The sequence below is a fragment of the Diadema antillarum genome, unplaced genomic scaffold, assembly GCF_040938485.1.
Source record: "Diadema antillarum isolate AM-2024a unplaced genomic scaffold, OU_Dant_1.0 seq00000998_RagTag, whole genome shotgun sequence".
NCBI lineage: Eukaryota > Metazoa > Echinodermata > Echinoidea > Diadematoida > Diadematidae > Diadema > Diadema antillarum.
The window spans coordinates 1,071,409-1,089,939 of record NW_027271836.1 but is presented as its reverse complement, the minus strand read 5'-3'; the positions used below and the strand labels follow the sequence as shown (position 1 = coordinate 1,089,939).

Below are 18,531 nucleotides of genomic sequence, written 5' to 3'. Positions count from 1 at the left end.
AAAAAAACAAAACAGGGCAACTACCAGTAAATGAACTGTAAAGGTCAGATTGTGTATTAGAGCAGTGGAAAATCTTAAAGGGGATGGCTAGTAACCGATCAGTGGGAATCAGTGGGAATGCTGAGGGATGATTGTTCCAATCCTTGTGGGATTCATTTAAGAGTACATTATATATCTACTGTTGTGTGAAAATTATCTGCTTCAGAACCGTCTCATATTCAAGTAATGTGCAGATTAATGCCCCGTCACTGACCAGGGACGCTTACCTGGAAACGTTAAACTGCACATTACTTGAATATGAGACCATTCTGAAGCAAATAATTTTCACACAGCAATAGATATATAATGTACACTAAAATGAATCCCACAAGGATTGGAAGAATCATCCCTCAGCATTCCCACTGATTCCCACTGATCAGTTACTAGCCATCCCCTTTAAAACCGAGTCATTGGATTAGTCTTGTATAGTAATTCCTCATCAAAGTCTCAGGAGCCAATTACTATAAGCATGAAATTTGCAAATTTGTTGGTTCCTTTGTCGTTTCTTACAAAGTACGGCTATATCTGAATTTTCTTTTCTCAAGCCTTACAGAAAATCCTCATTAATATGACCCTCCTGTGACAATTGCTTTGAATTAAGTATATTGATTAGGTTGACCTACAGTCTTAACCCTAACTAGGCCGGGCTATTTAGGTAGTTGATAGAGCCGGGGGGGGGGGGGGGGGGGGGGGGGGGGGGGGGGGGGGGGGGGCCTCCCAGGCCCCCCCTCCAGATCTCGGCCGTCGAACCGCGCGATCGCGACGAAAATTGGCACACACATTGCCTATGATGTAATCTAAAATACCTTGAAGTTAATTTTTCAAAAAATTATCATTTATGCTAAATTATGCTAATTTATGCATAATGATGCATGAAATAGACTATTTGATATAAATCACAAAATAAAGCTCAAAACAGGCACATTTTTTGTGTAAATATTCTTTTTAGTGTCCTTAGCAAATGTAATTAAAAAAAATTGTGACATCAGAAAAAAATTCTTAAGTATTATATTGTTTTTTTGAATTTCTTATGTATTTCATTGTTTTTTCAACTTTATGTTTTCCATTGTTTTTTCGATGAAATTTGTCCACGACATCGCTCCGAACAAGAAAATATGCTATTCATTGATTTTAATCGATAAAACACCAAAACAATCATGCTTTTATGAAATTTGCAAGTAAGCACAGTTTGCATTGAAATTGTACACGAATTCACGTTTTTGAGCAATTTTTGGTCTGACATGCACGTACATATTTATGCATAACTTCGGAACCACGTGCCCGGGCGTCGCAAATTTGGTGTCAAAAGATGCGGGAGACTCGAAAGAAAAAAGTCATGAAACGTCGCGGCGATAGCTTTTTGCGATTGCGATACATCGCGCGGAACGTCGAGGGGGGGGGGGCCTCGGAGGCCCCCCCCCGGCCTAGTTAGGGTTAAAGGGATGTTATAGTATTGGTTGAGGTGAGAATTCAGCTTTGACCTTTTTGCGAGATACAGTACTTGGAAACCAATTTATGAAATTCTAAAAAGCAAACAACACTAAATGGAATTCAATTTTTATTTGGTGGGTCCCTTTGTTTTGGTGGCTCAGCCATTTCAAAACCAATTTTCATCAAATAAACTTTGAATTCCTCTTAGAATGATATGCTCTTTCATACATTGTATTTAATAAGAGACTTTAAAAACATCAAAAAGTCATCATCAAAAAAACATTTGAAACCTCAAGTTCCATTTCAACCGAAATTGTACCATTCCTTTAAATTAGTCAAGTTGATTTACCAGCACAAGCTAGTACATGTAAATCACATACTGCACCCCTTCAGTTCAATGAAATCATCTTTGATGCAAGTTTTATATCATGTTCCAACTTCATGAAGTCCTGATGTCGTTAGTTTTTCTCATTATGCTTTGTTGTTAAACTGTCAGTCTGTAGAGGGTGCTCTTCTCTGGTCACTGCTAATGTGATACACTGTATTGTAATATAAACTGATGTGGCCTTTTAGCAAGACATACAGTATTTGGCATTTTTGCAGTAAACAGAATGCATGGGAAGCACAAACAATTCTTCTCTAACATAGAAAACTTATTTCTCATTGCATCACTGCAAGGCACACCATTCTTACAGAACAAACATCATTTTAAAATAATTACACACAACCTATAAAAAGCCCATCGTCCGTCATTACAGGATGAAAATTTGGTTGCATTTCATACAAAAAGCTTGCTTTCCTGCTTGACATGAGGCTCAGGCTAAAAAATAAGAATGCCCCAACAATATTCTTGTGTGTTAATGTGAAATTGGCGTACATATGAACTTTGACCTCCAAAGATGAAAATAATAGGAGTGCAAGTGTGTGTATGGTATACCTTATATCTCTTAATCAACCATCAGTTGACCTCTGGTAAAAAAGAAAATGCTGCATGCAGTAAATGCAATACTTGTATATGTGTGTGTACCAGGTACAGTGTATGTACTGAAATGCAGACCCTGAAATCAAATGTATTTGAGGCTGTTTTTATCAGTACTCGATAAAAGTAAGTCATCCACATCACTCACTCTCTATTCTCCATATCTGTCTCACTGTAAGCACAAACCATATTACATGTACACATACAAAAAGGATAGATAGGTAGAAGAAGGATTATATCCAATGAATTCTTCGAATAAAGTCTACTATTCTTTATGTCACCAGGACAATACTTTACTGATTTCAATGGGGGTGCTGTGCCATAGTGGATAAGACTCCAGACTCCCAAACAGAGGAGTGGAGTTCGATTCCTGCTCAGTGCTACAACTGTATGTCCTTGGACAGGATGTTTCTTATACATTTGTACCTACCATGTCCCTCTCAACCCATATATATATATATATACACCTGCCCGAGTATTCTCGGGACTCATCTTCAGAAGGTTTGCAATGTACAAGTATGTACTGATAAAGTAGAAACCAGTTTCAATGTTGATATTACATGTAATATCCAAATAATCAGAATTATGATGTTCACTCAGAATATATTTTCATGTAGTAATTGTCAATACTTCTGCTTGCTTCTGTTGAAAATATGATTGTGACCGTTTGAGCTAACCAAAACTTCTGACTGTTTTTGTGCATATTTACATGTATTTTCCATGTTGTTGCTGAAGTTCCTGTAATATGCTGCACTATAGGACCTACCACTGCAGTTCAGCAGACTGGATGAAGCACATCATCAATAAATATGAAAAATATCTGAGGCTCAATTCAGCATCTTTTACTCAAAAAATGTAAACTTCTATAGAACTGCTAATGGCTTGACACATTGGGATTCATTCTCAGGCAATGTATGGTTTCAATTAAACTTGTGTATTTCTGAGTCACTGAATTTGCAGTATTTTTATTAGAGGCAAAATATATACTCACTTACATGTATCTGGCAAGTTACCAAGGTTATGTATAGCAGTGTACATACTTGTAGGTTCAATACATTGGTTGTGTCTGTTGGCATTATGTGCAACATTTTTTAAGGTTCAATAAAGCCAGGGTGTATCCCTTAATCACTATTAAAATGTGCTGCATTGTTGCATACTCTGTACCGTACTTGAGTTGTAGCTCTCCATCTGTACATGGGAGACTTTGCCACACACTGTAAAAGTGGAAATTTTTGCGATGTTATAATTTTTGCTCATTTCGCACAGCCAGAAACTAGTGCAAAAATAATGTAAAAACAAAACAAAACAAAAATCCACACAAAAAATGTGTGCTTGTCATGTGTTCCAGTAGTCGATGTTTTGATTTCGCAGAATTAAAAATAAGCGAAACTCATCTTGACAGCCCAGTTAAAAAAAAAAAATACTTGTGGGAAAATATCCACTTTTACAGTAGTGGGTACTTGGTGCACAGTCCATCAAAGTAATCTTCCTTAGCTTACCCTTTGATATATATATATTCACTAGCAGCACCCGTGGAAATCCACGGGTCTGAGGGGTTTTACTCTTTTTTTTCCCTCTCATATATACGATTTTACACATTTTTATTGATGAAATAAAAAGAACAGTTACTTGTGCTCTCTTCTACTCATGACCACCGTCCCCTCACACACATTTTCACCCTCGCAGAACAAACAAACAAACAAACATTCAGGGAAAAATCACCAAAAAACGCTTGATGAGATTCTCCGAAAGTTCTTCCCACAGATTCTTCCCGTCTGAACGGGGAGATGCTATTGACACTGTATGACTTTGATATTAATTATACCCCCTGTTCTTGCATCCATGCAGGCACCCGAGCGAATCCGCGGCTGGTCTCAAGGCATCGCATTTTTTTTTTTCATTCCTATTTCTTTTCCCACGTTATGAGAGAAAAATATAATATTTTCGTCTTCAATCGCTCCCTCCTTTTTGTTTTTAATCACCAAAACTTGGTTCGATGTATCAGAGAACCATCCGTTTATATACTTCAGACTAAACATCATCATTATTATTATCATATTGTTATCATTATTATGCTCCTACTGTTATATTATTATTGTGATCATATAGTCATTAGGCTTTATAAGTATAAGAAACCCGTGGAAATCTACGGGTCTCAGGGCTTCGTATTCTTTCTTTAATATTTCTTCAACCACGTTATGACAGAAGAAATACACAAAGATTATTTTTGTCTTCATTTGCTCCCTCATTTCTGTTTTCATAATCAAAACTTGGGTTGATGGATCTAGAACCGCATGTTTATCTCATTGATACTGTTTATTGTTTTTACTATCATTATAATCATTGATTATGATTATGATTATGATTATGATTATTACCATTATTATTATTTTCAGGGAGGGGAGATCATAGTCATTCGGTTTCATTGCTATTTTATATAATTCATTGACATGGGGATGACTCAAGGGAATTCAGAAAAAAAGTTTATCGGTCAAGGATAGTGAATCTTTTTATCCGTCATGTCAAGGTTACTCTCAAGGTTACTTATTTCAAATAGCTTCGTTATCATTGATATTTATTTTTAAACATTAAAACAATCCAGTACCTGTTTGCGTCTCCTCCGCCCACTCTTAGTTATGGATTATAGCACCCCTCCCCATTAATTTGTATTGGCCTATTCTCTTATTATCATTATTACAGTGTAATATTGTTATTGTTATTATCATTTTTATTATTACTAACATTTTTATAATTATTATTATTTTTTTATTCATGTTCCAAATTTCACATTTCATATTCAGGTTACATATTCCATTTGATTTTGAAGTAAAATATGTTTAACACAACAGTCAATTTTAGACATAATTTCACAAATGTATAAGGACATGTAATACAATGATGTGTAAATATGAGGAACCTACTAAAAAGCAATGCTTGTAGGATGTAGGTTCCAAAGAAATAATGTAAGCGTTTAGTGCAACATGCTAATTACGAAAGATGACGAAACACATGCGAAATTCAGTATGTCGAGATTATAATAAAATCTACGGAATGAACAAAATACATTGTAGTTTATAATTTTCAAGGTAAAAACTCAAGGATTTAATGCTACATAAAATTGCAATATTGGTCAAACAAATGTAGTCAAATGTAGTCACCCGAGCGAGGCATCATTAGGGGAGAGGAGAGAGTAGAGTCATGATATAGGGATGATCAACATAGGGAGGCAGAAATGTTAATTTGTTAAGAATTGTAAAAATCTCTTTCCCCCATTTTTCTGCTCTTGATAAAAAGCTTTTCTGAAGACAGTCCTGCGCAAACTGTCCAAAACTGCTTCACTGCACTAACATACTCAATCTTGTGCTGAGCAGGACTACCCCAGTTGTGTTTTTGTTGCTATTGTGCTGAGAGAAATACAATATTTTCGTCTTCACTATACTGCTCTCTTCTTTTAGTTTTTATCACCAAACCTTGGTTTGATAGATCATAGAACCACCCGTTTATCTGCTTCAGACACAGGTACATTTTATCATTATTATTATCATTATTGTTATTATTATTATTATTATTATTATTATTATTATCGTTATTATATTACCACTATAATCTCCACTATTATTTGTGGAGGGGGAGATCATATTATAGTCATTAGGTTTAATAAGTAGGCACCTGTTGGAATCCATGCATCTCAGGGCCTCGTATTTTTTCTTTAACTCTTTTCCCTCGTTATAGGAGAAAGAAGAATATTTTTGTCTTCATTTGCTCCCTCTTTTTTATTTTTATCAACAAAACTTGGTGTGATGGACCATAGAATTACCCATTTTATTTCCACTTGGAAATTCAAAAAAAAAAAAAAAGCGGTCGGCAAAGCGAGGGTTTCCTCTACGTCCGCTCATCTTATGAATATTCATGTTTACAGCAGCCCTACAGTAAATGAATGGACAGCGGCGCGTGTAATCTGATATGGAAGGATACGATCGGCAAGGACAAAATTTAAGTGGATATTTAGCCGTCCTAAACAGTCTGAGTACAATGATACCCGCTTGAGAGTAAACTAAATGACGTACCTGAGCTGCATACGCTATGTATAGTATCCTGCAGTTGTGCAAAATACAATAAAATAACAGCATTCGTTGTTTTCATTAGGGCACGCCAATGCCAATGGCGAACGTCACTGTACGTAAATGCCCTTGTTTGACCGCGCCCGCCGTGTATTATACGATATGAGAGTCCATCACGCGAAAGCAGATAGTGTTTCATGTAACCATCGTCAATACATACACACACGCGCAGGCCACACACTGGCGTACCGTGCCCACCCGAGAGTACATTGTGTGCGTGCCTGCGTGTCCGCCGGAAGATGTCAAAGATTTCGCTGCACCCATCATCTTTAGTATCCCACTGTCTCTGCCAGATAAATGATGCACTATCGAGAAAGTAGGAGTCCAGCGCAGGATTGGTGAATATTAAAACGCTCGGCTCTTTCGTCACCCACAAAAATGCATTATGCATGTCGCTAATTAATTTTTCTTTTTCGTCCTCGACGTCGACACGGAGGCGGAGAGGGGACGAAACCCGCGCCATTCGATGCAGGATACTCTCCTGCGGCCGACGGCACCGGTCGCAGCTGCCCGGAGCCGACGGCTCGGGAGGAGATAGACAATCCAGCAACGCCGGAATAAAACAGGAAATACATAAGGCCGCGACAACAACAACAACTTCGAGTATTATAGTATAGGATTTTTTTTAGCATACGGTACTGTGTTACTTCATATGAAAGAATGTCATTGCGTGGGACTAGTAGTGGAGCAGGAGCAAATGTGACATGCATAGCACACATCATATATTAAGACTTAGTTGAATGACTATATACAACATGCAAAGAATGTACATACATTGTATTAAGCCAGCACTTGATATTAACCTTAGGCACTATACATCAAAGAGTATAGAAGCGCATGCAGTGCGCTAAGAGGGTCTGCTCTCGTGATTGTGCGTATTACACTCATGGGCAGGTTCCGGCACCATTTTAGGAAGCAAATTGATCGACAGCGGGCATATTTTTACACGACTGTCTATGGAGAAGTACAGGTATCTGCCTTCCTTTCATTTTCTCCTTTTTATGGAGGCATACAGCCATACAAGGGTAAAAGAAGTACTTCGAACCTCATTACGACATTGAGAAGTATCATTTCCTCCTAAGAACAAAATATAAATGAAGAAATTCCTTTTATTATCCAATCTGTAGTCCTTCAAATTTCGAGGTAACTAATGACTTCATGATGGGGAATTTATTATCCAAACCATGGTGTTTGACATGCATGAGATTGCTCACAGCTTCAGAGCCCTCTCTCTCTCTCTCCTTCTCTCTCTCCCTTTGTGAGCTATCACTGCGTTGGCACTTTTGAAATTTATGAATTGTATGTCTTTTTTTGTACTGATCATAATAGACATGTATCCTTGGGTCGCTGTATACATATTTTCAATGACACACATGTCAAATTTCACATATTTTTGGGTACATCATTCTGTTGAAAAAAATAATGAAAACAATTTTTAATTTGAATTAACATGGACCAAACGAATGAGTGATATTATTTTATTATGTATTGTTTAATATGATGCTCGGACATGGGCAGAACAGCCCTTTTGGCTTAATCATATGCCGTCCTGAAATAAATGAAATGAAATGAAATGAAAATGTATTATCATCAACATTATTCTTCTTAGAGAGTAGGCTCTATTATCATTATCTTATCATATATCATAATCGTGATTTTGCTGCCGTCACCTTACGTTTTCACATTACTGACTGATCCCCTTGGCTGAAAACGTCTTTTTATATAACAAGTTAATGCTGATTATTCTTGCCCTTATATTACAGAAAATTATATTCCTGAGTAATGTGGCCATGTTTGTGTGTGTGTGTGTGTGTGTGGGGTGGGGGGGGGGTGGGGGTGATGAAACGTACATTAATCGCCTTTCTTGGCCGCAATACACATGTCAGATCATCTCTTAGCTCTTGGCCGCAAATTTTAATACCTCTAGACTGATCTGAGGACATGTCTACGCCACTGCCCCCTCCATCCCGTCGGATCTTTTGGATTTTTCATGTAGAAATTCAACAATCTCAGTGCCCACTTGACTTTTGGTGGAATGATCGATATTTAAAATGTTTATGATGAAAGAGAATGGGAAAAAAATGTGTGATTGGCTGAATCGTGGTCTGTCACTTCTTGATCCGGTCTTCACAGTGGAGGTCGAGTGTGGGGCCGGGGGGGGGGGGGGGGGGGGGGGGGGGGGGGGGGGGGGGGGGCGGAGGTGTGTGTGTGTGTGGAGGGGGGGGGGGACTTTATAGAGGTCTCTATTATTCCACACGAGGGAGCGTTTGTATTCTCAGACTTGACGATTAATTGGTGCACACTTTGGTGGAATATTTGCATTTTTTTTAAAAAGAGGAAATGAAAAAAAAAATGTGAATGACTAAATTTGTTAATATTCGTGACCTCTTTGTGCAGGATCGACATTTATGTCCGTCTTTATATGTAAGTTGATGAGAGATGGATCGAATTACGGGCCGGGCAATAATTCAACGATGTGATGCACACCTTCGGTAGAATATTTGAGAATTTTCAATCAAAAATGTGTAATCTTTTGAACATGTTCGCTCATCCTATCAATAGTGTTTAAAAAAAAAAAAAAGAAAAATAATACTAAATTTGAAAACCATGGGGGGGGGGGGGGGGTATCCCAAAAAAAATTTCAGGGGGACACGTCCCCCCCCCCCCCCCCCCATGGTGTGATATAATGCCAAAAGAGCAGGAGCAAGAGGGAGAGAGAGGGAGGGAGCGGGAGGAGGGAGGGATATGGATGGAGAGAGAATGCTGCTTCAGTAGTGTATACAGCTTGCACTTTCAGGGACTACAGATTCAAAAATAATAGCCATCTCTTCATTTTCTTTTTTTTTAAAGACATAAATGATGCTTCTAAATGGAATTTTGGGGTCTTAAACAATGCTACATGGCTGTTTGCCCCCTTAAAATGGAGAAAATTAAAGAAAGGCAGAATTCACTGCCATAGGTCACGTATTATACGCTCGCAATAAGCCGCAGTGATTTGCTTCTTAAAATGGCCGCCCTTCGGCTCCATGGCGTACTACACCTGTTTACATGTAAAGTCGCGAGAGTAGACCCTCTTAGGTTTCTACGCTCTTTGCAATACATGTAGGTTGGATAACTAAATATATTGAAATTTATGTTGTTTTCCTTTTCTATGGTCCTTGCAACAAGCTCTTCAGTTCATACAGTTGATATATTCACACCTACCAATACATACAATTTTGATGCATACATGTACCCCAAATCCAGTTTGCATAGTTGGTGCAATATTGGCAAAATCTAGAGTTTTTTTTGCATGTCGAATGAAGAAAATTGCACATGACGCACTCAATCTAATGTCTGTGTTGTTACTGCAAAAGCAGTTCATTACTGGGCCAAGTTTTAGTCAGTCTTTATTTCATTTTTTTCAAAGTATATGTCTTATATTTCAGGGGACATAAACATGTGTATGTGTTGATATTATGTTTTATTTGTAAAGTCTTTGCTGTGATGAGTCTTGAGCAAAGACTAACCTGCCAGCTGTAGCTGGATGTAATAATGATTCTACTCCATGTGCAGAGACACTAACTTGAAAACCTGCTGAATAGAGACATACTCTCTCTGCCTTCGTCTCAACAATGCATCTTCATTTCTAAGCATTCCCACCCCAAATCAACGGCATATAAATGCCAAGTCAGTGTAGACCTAAAAATCAAACTACATTTGGTTTTAATTGCTCTAATACTTTGGGGAAAAGTACTGTAGAACAAGGAATGTTCACATACATTTTAAAGGGACTGTACAGTACTGGTTGAGGTGGGGATTCATGTTTTGAACATTCCTAAGTGAGATAATGAGAGGCCTCTTATGAAATATGAAAGAGCATGTAATTTCAAGAAGGATCCAACATTTATTTGATGAAAATTTGTTTTCAAATGGCTGAGATATCCAAAAAAGTGATAATAAAAGGTGACAGGCCACACCTTTTATTAGGATCTCTTTATTTCACCTTGTTTTTGGATATCTCAGCCATTTCAAAACCGATATTCATCAAATAAACATTTGACACCCCTTAGAATTGCATGCTCTTTGACATCTCATAGAGTGGTTTCTGTATATCTCGCAAAACGTTAAATGCTAAATCCTCACCTCGACCAGAATTGTACACACCCTTTGATTTCGTGAATTTAGTGAGTGCCAACATTAAATGCGCAACAAAATTAAAATGCATGCGAAAGTTCTTGCCTACACAATATGCACTGGATGCCAGTGGCAATTCAGAAAATTTCACGCCACAAATATATCGTGTTTTACAGTACACTGTTGATGTGAACAGTAATACAGTCTGTATATGACTTCATCCTTCTACTCATTTGGCAGAATATCATCTAGAAATATAAGTGCAATACAACAATTTATGCATGAAGATAACCATTTTGTCCACTTTTAACTTTGTGTGTCATTATGCCACCTTTGTAAAGAATGTTCATTTATGGCTCAGCAATTGACCTGGCTATAAGAAACGAGTCCAGAGCCAGAGGTGGGTTTCCACTGTCAATTATTTTCAGTAAGTAATCTCTGAATGGTTTTTATGACATTTGCTCCTGTGACAATTGGTCTCATGAAATATCTGCACACTATGCTAAGCATAAATTTTGCCTCGGAGCATAACCTTAACCATAATCCAAATATTCACATCAAACTAAACCTAAAACCCTAACCTTCACCCCCGTCCTTTGAGAAAATAAGACTCAAGCAATTGTCGCAGGAGCAAATGTTGTGTCACCTCCGAAGAGATGTACATGGGTTTCACATAATGAGGCAGATGATGACAAGATGTCTTAAGTTGATTCTGCTCTTATCAATGTCATTGGCAACTTCTTAACAGTACTGCACACATGTTTGAATCATAAACTTCGTAACAATTTACTCAAAATTGTAAAATGTTACATCATGCCTTGATGTATTATTCAGTGAATCCTATTTGAGATATATTGTCCAGCTCTGCCAGATACACAGAACTTTGAATATTTTACATCAGCACCGCACCATTCCTTGCCAGATTCTATGTCAAATTCTGTTCATATCAACATTCATGGATGTTCGCATAACTTTCATACGTCATAAATCTGCACACAAAACACCTTCAATCATTGAAAAATCATAGTCACATTTCACACGATTTGTATGTGAAACTGTAAGGTCCAAAGGACTTTTATTCATAGTAAAATATTGTTTTGACAAGTTTCAGCTTTCTACAGGTTGTACATTTTCTTTGCTATTCTCCAGCATCCATCCTAGGAACATACAGCAAACCATTACACTTTCTATTACACATTGTCTCCAAAAGCAGTCTTCTCTGCACATTGCATCTCTTTCTTATTCACTCATACATTCATATACTTTTTCATTGATTTGATTTGATTTATTTACAAAATATGTAATACATTATTCACAAATATGCAAATAGTTGGTACATGAAACATGTTACAATATTATACATTTGTGTGGATTGTTTTATGCTATGAAAAGACTGAGACGTCCAGTAGGGATAACTTACACATAATCATGTACACAAACATCACTAAAAGAAAAGGTATGCATGTTCAAAGGATTCATAGATTGGGAAATGAGAGAAGGAGAGATATTTATATTTGCGATCACTCTTCGTTCGGCGTGCGTCATGCGCAAACCTCAATTCAATTCCATCTCTTAAAAATGCACAAACATAGACGTATACACTGTATGTATAATATGTACGGAGCATAACATGGAAATATACACAAAACAAAACAAACAGTAGAAGGACAGTTACAATATAAACACGATATTATGCGAAACAGTAAGAACTGCGGCAGATCTATAAAGGGAATGACAAAGGCCATTGACCTATCAAAGGTCAAACCCTTCGTGGCCTGCATCTTACAAGTTTGCATTTTAAATACAGAAAATGAACATGAACGGAGACAAGGAGAAAGACAGTCAGGCAGCAACATGAAAAAAAAAATTGTAGGAAGACAGCACTGAAATAGCAAGAATAAGAAAAAACAAAGCACTGACAAAGATTTACTGGTATCAAACTCAAAAGACAAATACAAACAAGCTAAAGAGCTACAACAATAATAACAAACAATACATGAATGAACATCACACAATCAATAAAACTTATATATACTCATAATCTCACAGTATATTGTAAATTATTCTTTCTGTAATAAATAAAATTTATACTTCTTTTTAAAATAACTAAAAGTGTTATCTAACAGATTATTCCGAAATACAGAACCTTTATAAGAAATCACTTTTCTCAAGACATTATACAGTGCACTCCCGTTATAACGAAATGCTCGGGACCGGCAGTTTTCTTTCGTTATAACCAAACAAATACAATATATAACGAAAACAAGGAAACCACGTATATATGTGACAGTGCACCTCAAAACGAACATAAAGTCGCACACACTGATTTTGCGTGAGGACTGAAAATAAGTGAAATGGGTCAACCTAGCCGAACTTGACTTTTTCATATTTTCTGAAAGAGCGGGTCTTCTTTTACATTATGCTAAAATTTGGTATCATAAAACGGGCAGGAAAGTGTGTTTTTTTAGCAGTTTATCTCGAACATTTTTGGTAGAATTGTGTGATTAGGTGTGTCTTTAGAATCCCTTTTTATTTCTGAAAAACCTTGTCCACACTCTTCACTTTCAACTCTAATAACTTTTGAAAGGATAATGCTACTGCTTTGAAAGTTGGCATTGATTATTGACAGAATGTGTTAATGAGGCATGCTTAATTTCAGTTTAATCTGATAATCCCTTTATTGTTGTTACTCTGGTGGTTTACTTCCTGTTTTTTGTCCCATTCATTGCACAGCCAGCACGGTTTGGTAAAGATTAAGCGCTTGAATAGACACTGTACTTCAGAGCCTCTTTTCTCAGTTCACACTTTTCCTGAGTTTGTGCTTTCTGTCCAATATCTAGATAGGTTAGGAGAGTCCATTTGATTGGAGTTATACATCATTATAAAGCTTAAAGTCTGCTCTTTCAGAATATGGTCTTTACTAAAATTTCATGTCTGGCGACTTTTTGTTTGTTTTGAGGTGCAGGGTCACATATATCACATTCTGTTTGCTGAATACTCGATCATCATACACTGGAAAGCTATGTGAAATGTGATGGGATAGCTGTATTACAATAATAAACGCAAGTTCCCCTCAGAAACTGTGCATGACACAAGGAGCGAACACACAGTGGTGTGAAGCGTTCACCCATGCAGAAACACTATACAAATGCTTGTTCCGCTACATATTTTTGAAAGCAATTCGCATTTCGTTATAACGGAGCACATTTCTTTTGTTTTTCTTTGTCTGTGGCGCTCGGAAAAGACTTCGTTATAATGGAAATTTCGTTATAACCGTGTTCGTCATAAGCGAATTTTACACCATAGACTTTAATGGTGATAATTTTGAAACCAGAAGATTCACTTCGTCATAACGAAATTTCGTTATGCGGCTGAAAAAGAAAAAAGACCAGTCCAAGGCACCATGCCGATCATCTTGTTGAGCTGTCAAAAAGTAATCTCAGTTTGTTTGACCTTCTCTTCAGCCGGTTGCTCTTTCTCTTCAGCTAGCTGCTCTTCCTCTTCAGCTAGCTGCTCTTCCTTTTCAGCTGGTTGCTCTTCATTTTGCCTAATAGGACATCCTACCGGAAGGTAAAACATTACAGGAAACAAAGTGTCAGTACTTATCCAGTCCTAGAGACACACACATCACCTTCTCCATGTCATTGAAACACTAAATGCAAGGATAATTTGTGTTTATAGCTAGTAATCTATGCAATGAAATTTCCAGCATATTTTGCACCACGAACTGTTCTGTATTCATATACAAGATCCAAAAGACTTTCATTCCATGAACACTCCCCTTTTCTTCATCTGTGAAGCAAGTATTGATGCTGATGCCACAGAATGCCACAGAATTTGTTGCGTTTTGATTATATGTAACCTTATTCTCTGTTACCAAAGAAAGTAAAATGTTTATGTTCTTTTCGAAAAATGAAATAAAGTTTGAATTGAATTGTATTGAATTGAATGGCACAGCTAAAAGGCATCTATTTCAAATTCCATTGTTTTCAAGTATACTTATATGCCATCATTTTCCCAATCATATTCTATCAATATCAGCTAGACACGCTGTGATCTTATTGGTTGACCCTCATTCCCTGTGATGGTAGTTTAGTCATATACCATTTATCCTGTTTGGACTCCCAGAAACTCACTGGAGAATTTCATATTGTTCTACGTCTAGCGGATCTCTTGGTGCTTGCTAAACATGGAAAGAGAATGACTGCCTGAAATATAGTAGTAGCAATCCCTCCCCCTTCCCTATTCTCTGTATTGATTATGCCAGATGACAATTAGCAGTGATGGATGGAAGCGCTCTCTCTCTCTCTCTCTCTTTAAAAGTTTTGTGGCATTGAAAGGTATCTGAAGTTTTGCAGCACCTCGTAGTCATTTGAATATCTCATACAAATATCATTTAACATAGATCAAAATATCATTTAACATAGATCAAGGAGATGCAATGCAGGTTTGGGCAAAGAATGCCTGAAATACTTCCATCTCATTGCAATTGGCAGCAACAACAAGCTATTCCTGTTCAAGATATGCACATTGATAAAGGAAAGACGGAAACTGAAGGGCACAGGAAAGGTCGTCATTGAGGTTCTGACATCAACAAACGCTGCACTGCTCAACACGGCACACAAACACCCCAAAACAGTAAACGCTTGGTCTGTGGATGGCAGGATCTTTGTGTCAGTAAGGTACTCCCGCGGAACAAGGAAAAAGCTCATCTCTTGCCTTAACGTCCTCAAAAATCTTACATAGTGGTATAATATATATTTTTTTCTTCTACACATGTATAACGTTACTGAAAAAGTGACTCCGTCATACTTTATTATCTTGGTTCCCTGACCGATTAATGATGGTTATCTTTTGTGAACATTTTTTTTTCTTCTGAACAAGTGACTTTTTTATTGTATCTCCGTCCCCTCCCTGTAAGGTGTGTGTGTGTGTGTGTGTTTGTCTGCTTGTGTAGCCTTATCCCTTATGCCTAATCGTGCTACTATTTTAGATACATTTGGCAGTACTGATTTTCATGGTCTTTCAGAATATTTATTACCTTTTATTATCATACAGATAATACAGAGTGTGAAAATGGGCCTGTGTCTTCTTATTTTACTTCACAGATGAATATAATTAGTTTGATAGTCAATTCAAGGTCAGTAGTTCTTCTGCTCATAAATTTTCTTGTGTACATTTAAATTGTAGAAGTATTAATAGTAATTTTGATAATATGAATATGTTTTTGGATGGTATTGAAAGGAATTTTACTGTTATCGGTGTAACTGAAACACGGTTATCCATACATAATCAAATGTATGATATAGATGGTTATAATTTTATTGTAAATAGAAGAGCTGAAGGTAGGAGAGGTGATGGCATAGGCATTTATATAAAAGATGATGTTCATTTTGAAAGAAGATGTGAATTTGATGTAAGTACAAATGTTATAGAATCTATCTTCATTTAGATAGTACACTCAACGAAATATATCATTTTGGGAGTGATATATCGCCCCCTGCTTATTCTGTGCAATCTTTTCTTGATGAATTTGTGCCAATTTTAGACACTGTAAATAGAGAGTATAAGATTTTATATTTAGTTGGTGATTATAACATAAATTTATTGAATGCTCAGTCTTGCCACAATGTCAATGATCTTTTAGATGTATTAATGACATACTCATTGTTTCCTTTAATTTACGGTCCCACTCGCATAACAGAAACTACACAAACTCTTATAGATAACGTTTTCACCAACGATATTAATGATATTTACTCTGGAATATTTTTGACGGATATTAGTGATCATCTTCCAATATTTCTTATAACAAAATACCACATTATAGATAAAGACAAAGGGAAGTCATATCTTAGTGTGCTGGAATATAATGAAAGAAATGTGTTGAAATTTGTACATGATGTTAGTACTGCTGATTGGACGATGACAAATCAGGATGCAAATATTGCTTATGAATTATATTAAAGAAAATTCTTGGAATTTATATGTCATGTTTCCCTAAGAAAAAAATTGTATATAATAGCGCTCATAGGAATAACCCATGGTTTACAAAGGAATTAAAGAGGATGTGCAAAAAGAAACATGTATTGTATAGGAAATATTTACAAAACAGAACTCAATACAGACTGAGTGTATATAAAACATACCGTAATATTGTTAATAATAAAGTAAAGACTGTTGTAAAGAGGAATTATTATATGAACAAATATACTTCTGCTAATGGAAACATGAAAAGAATGTGGAATGTTATCAATGAATTATTACACAAAAAGGATTGTAATTGTACCTATCCTACCAAGATAATGTGGAATGATCACCCAGTGCAATCCACTGATGATATTTGCAATGTTTTTAACAATTACTTCATTGATATCGGTTTTACTCTTTCATCACAATTTGAGCGTTCAAATGACTTGAAAAAATATCTAACAATGAATGATCACACTGCTTTTTTGTCTCCAATTGTTCCAAAAGAAATCATTGAGATTGTAACTTGTTTTAAAAATGGTAAAAGTTCTGGGTTTGATGAAATACAGGCTGATATGATAAAAAAAGTAATTCATGTAATTTGTTATCCACTGAGTGAAATATTTAACTTGTCTATATCTACTGGTGTTGTTCCAGACAAATTGCCAGGTTGGTGCCTATTCATAAGAAAGGGAAGAAAGATGATGCTTCCAAATATCATCCTACTTCAATATTGCCTGTTTTCTCCAAAGTTTTAGAAAAATGTGTGTACAACAGATTGTCTAATTTTTTAAACGAATGTAATATAATATCGCCATATCAATATGGGTTTAGAAGTTGGCATTCCACATCCCATGCTTTATTGGAATTCATACATAAGGTTGTTGATGTTTTTGACAGAAAAGAAATTATGGCTGGCTTATTTATTGATTTCAGTAAGGCCTTTGATACAATGGACCATACCATATTGATACAGAAATTATATAATTATGGAATTCACAGTGTATTATTACAATGGTTTCTAAGTTATCTAATCGACAGAAAGCAGTATGTTCAATTAAATGATACACAATCATTTATCTGAACAGAAAACCTTAAAGTGTGGAGTGCCCCAGGGTTCAATCCTTGGACCATTGTTATTCATATTATATGTAAATGACATGTGCAATATTTCAGACAAGCTTGAATTTATTCAGTTTGCTGATGACACAAGTGTGTTCCTGTCTGACTGTAATTCTGATATTTTACAATGTACATTTAATCATGAGATAAGTAAACATAAATGGAATGGTTGCAAGTCAATAAATTGGCATTGAATTTAAATAAAACTAATTATATGGTGTATTCAAATAAGTTCGTAAACAAAGATGAAATTGTGATTCATATTAATGAAAACAGAATATCACGTGCCTCTCATGCAAAATTTCTCGGGGTTGAAATTGATGACTGTTTGTCATGGAAGGAACACACTGGTGTCATCTGCAACAAAATATCAAAAAGTATCGGGATCTTAAACGACTACGGTCACACTCCAGATCTTTGTTATTACTATTATATACTCCAGATCTTTGTTATTACTATTATATAACACCCTTATTTTACCACACTTGAATTATTGTATTTTAGCATGGGGGAAATCTAGTGAGTATAATATGCAGAGACTGTTTAAATTGCAGAAGCGAACTATTAGAATGGTCTCGCATTCACCGTATAGGGCGCCTTCTTTGCCAATATTTTCTACTTTGTCTATTTTAACTGCAGAGACTCCAACTCTCCCGTTTTCGACGGGAGATCTCCCGCCGAAAACCCATTTTGCAAAATCTCCTGTTCTTCCGCATGAGATTTAATTTCTCCCACCCTGGCTCTTTGTCTCCC

General features: G+C 36.4%; 1 protein-coding gene across 1 annotated transcript in view; it reads right to left on the bottom strand.

The window, feature by feature from the left end:
- Positions 1–12,881: 12,881 nt before the first annotated feature.
- LOC139742391 (uncharacterized) overlaps positions 12,882–18,531 on the bottom strand; it is a 60,664-nt gene continuing 55,014 nt past the window's right edge. Inside the window, exon 5 of the mRNA XM_071652966.1 lies at positions 12,882–14,246. Within this exon, the coding sequence (XP_071509067.1) occupies positions 14,113–14,246 (134 nt within the window). The 3' untranslated portion in view covers positions 12,882–14,112. The remainder of the gene's footprint in view (positions 14,247–18,531) is intronic.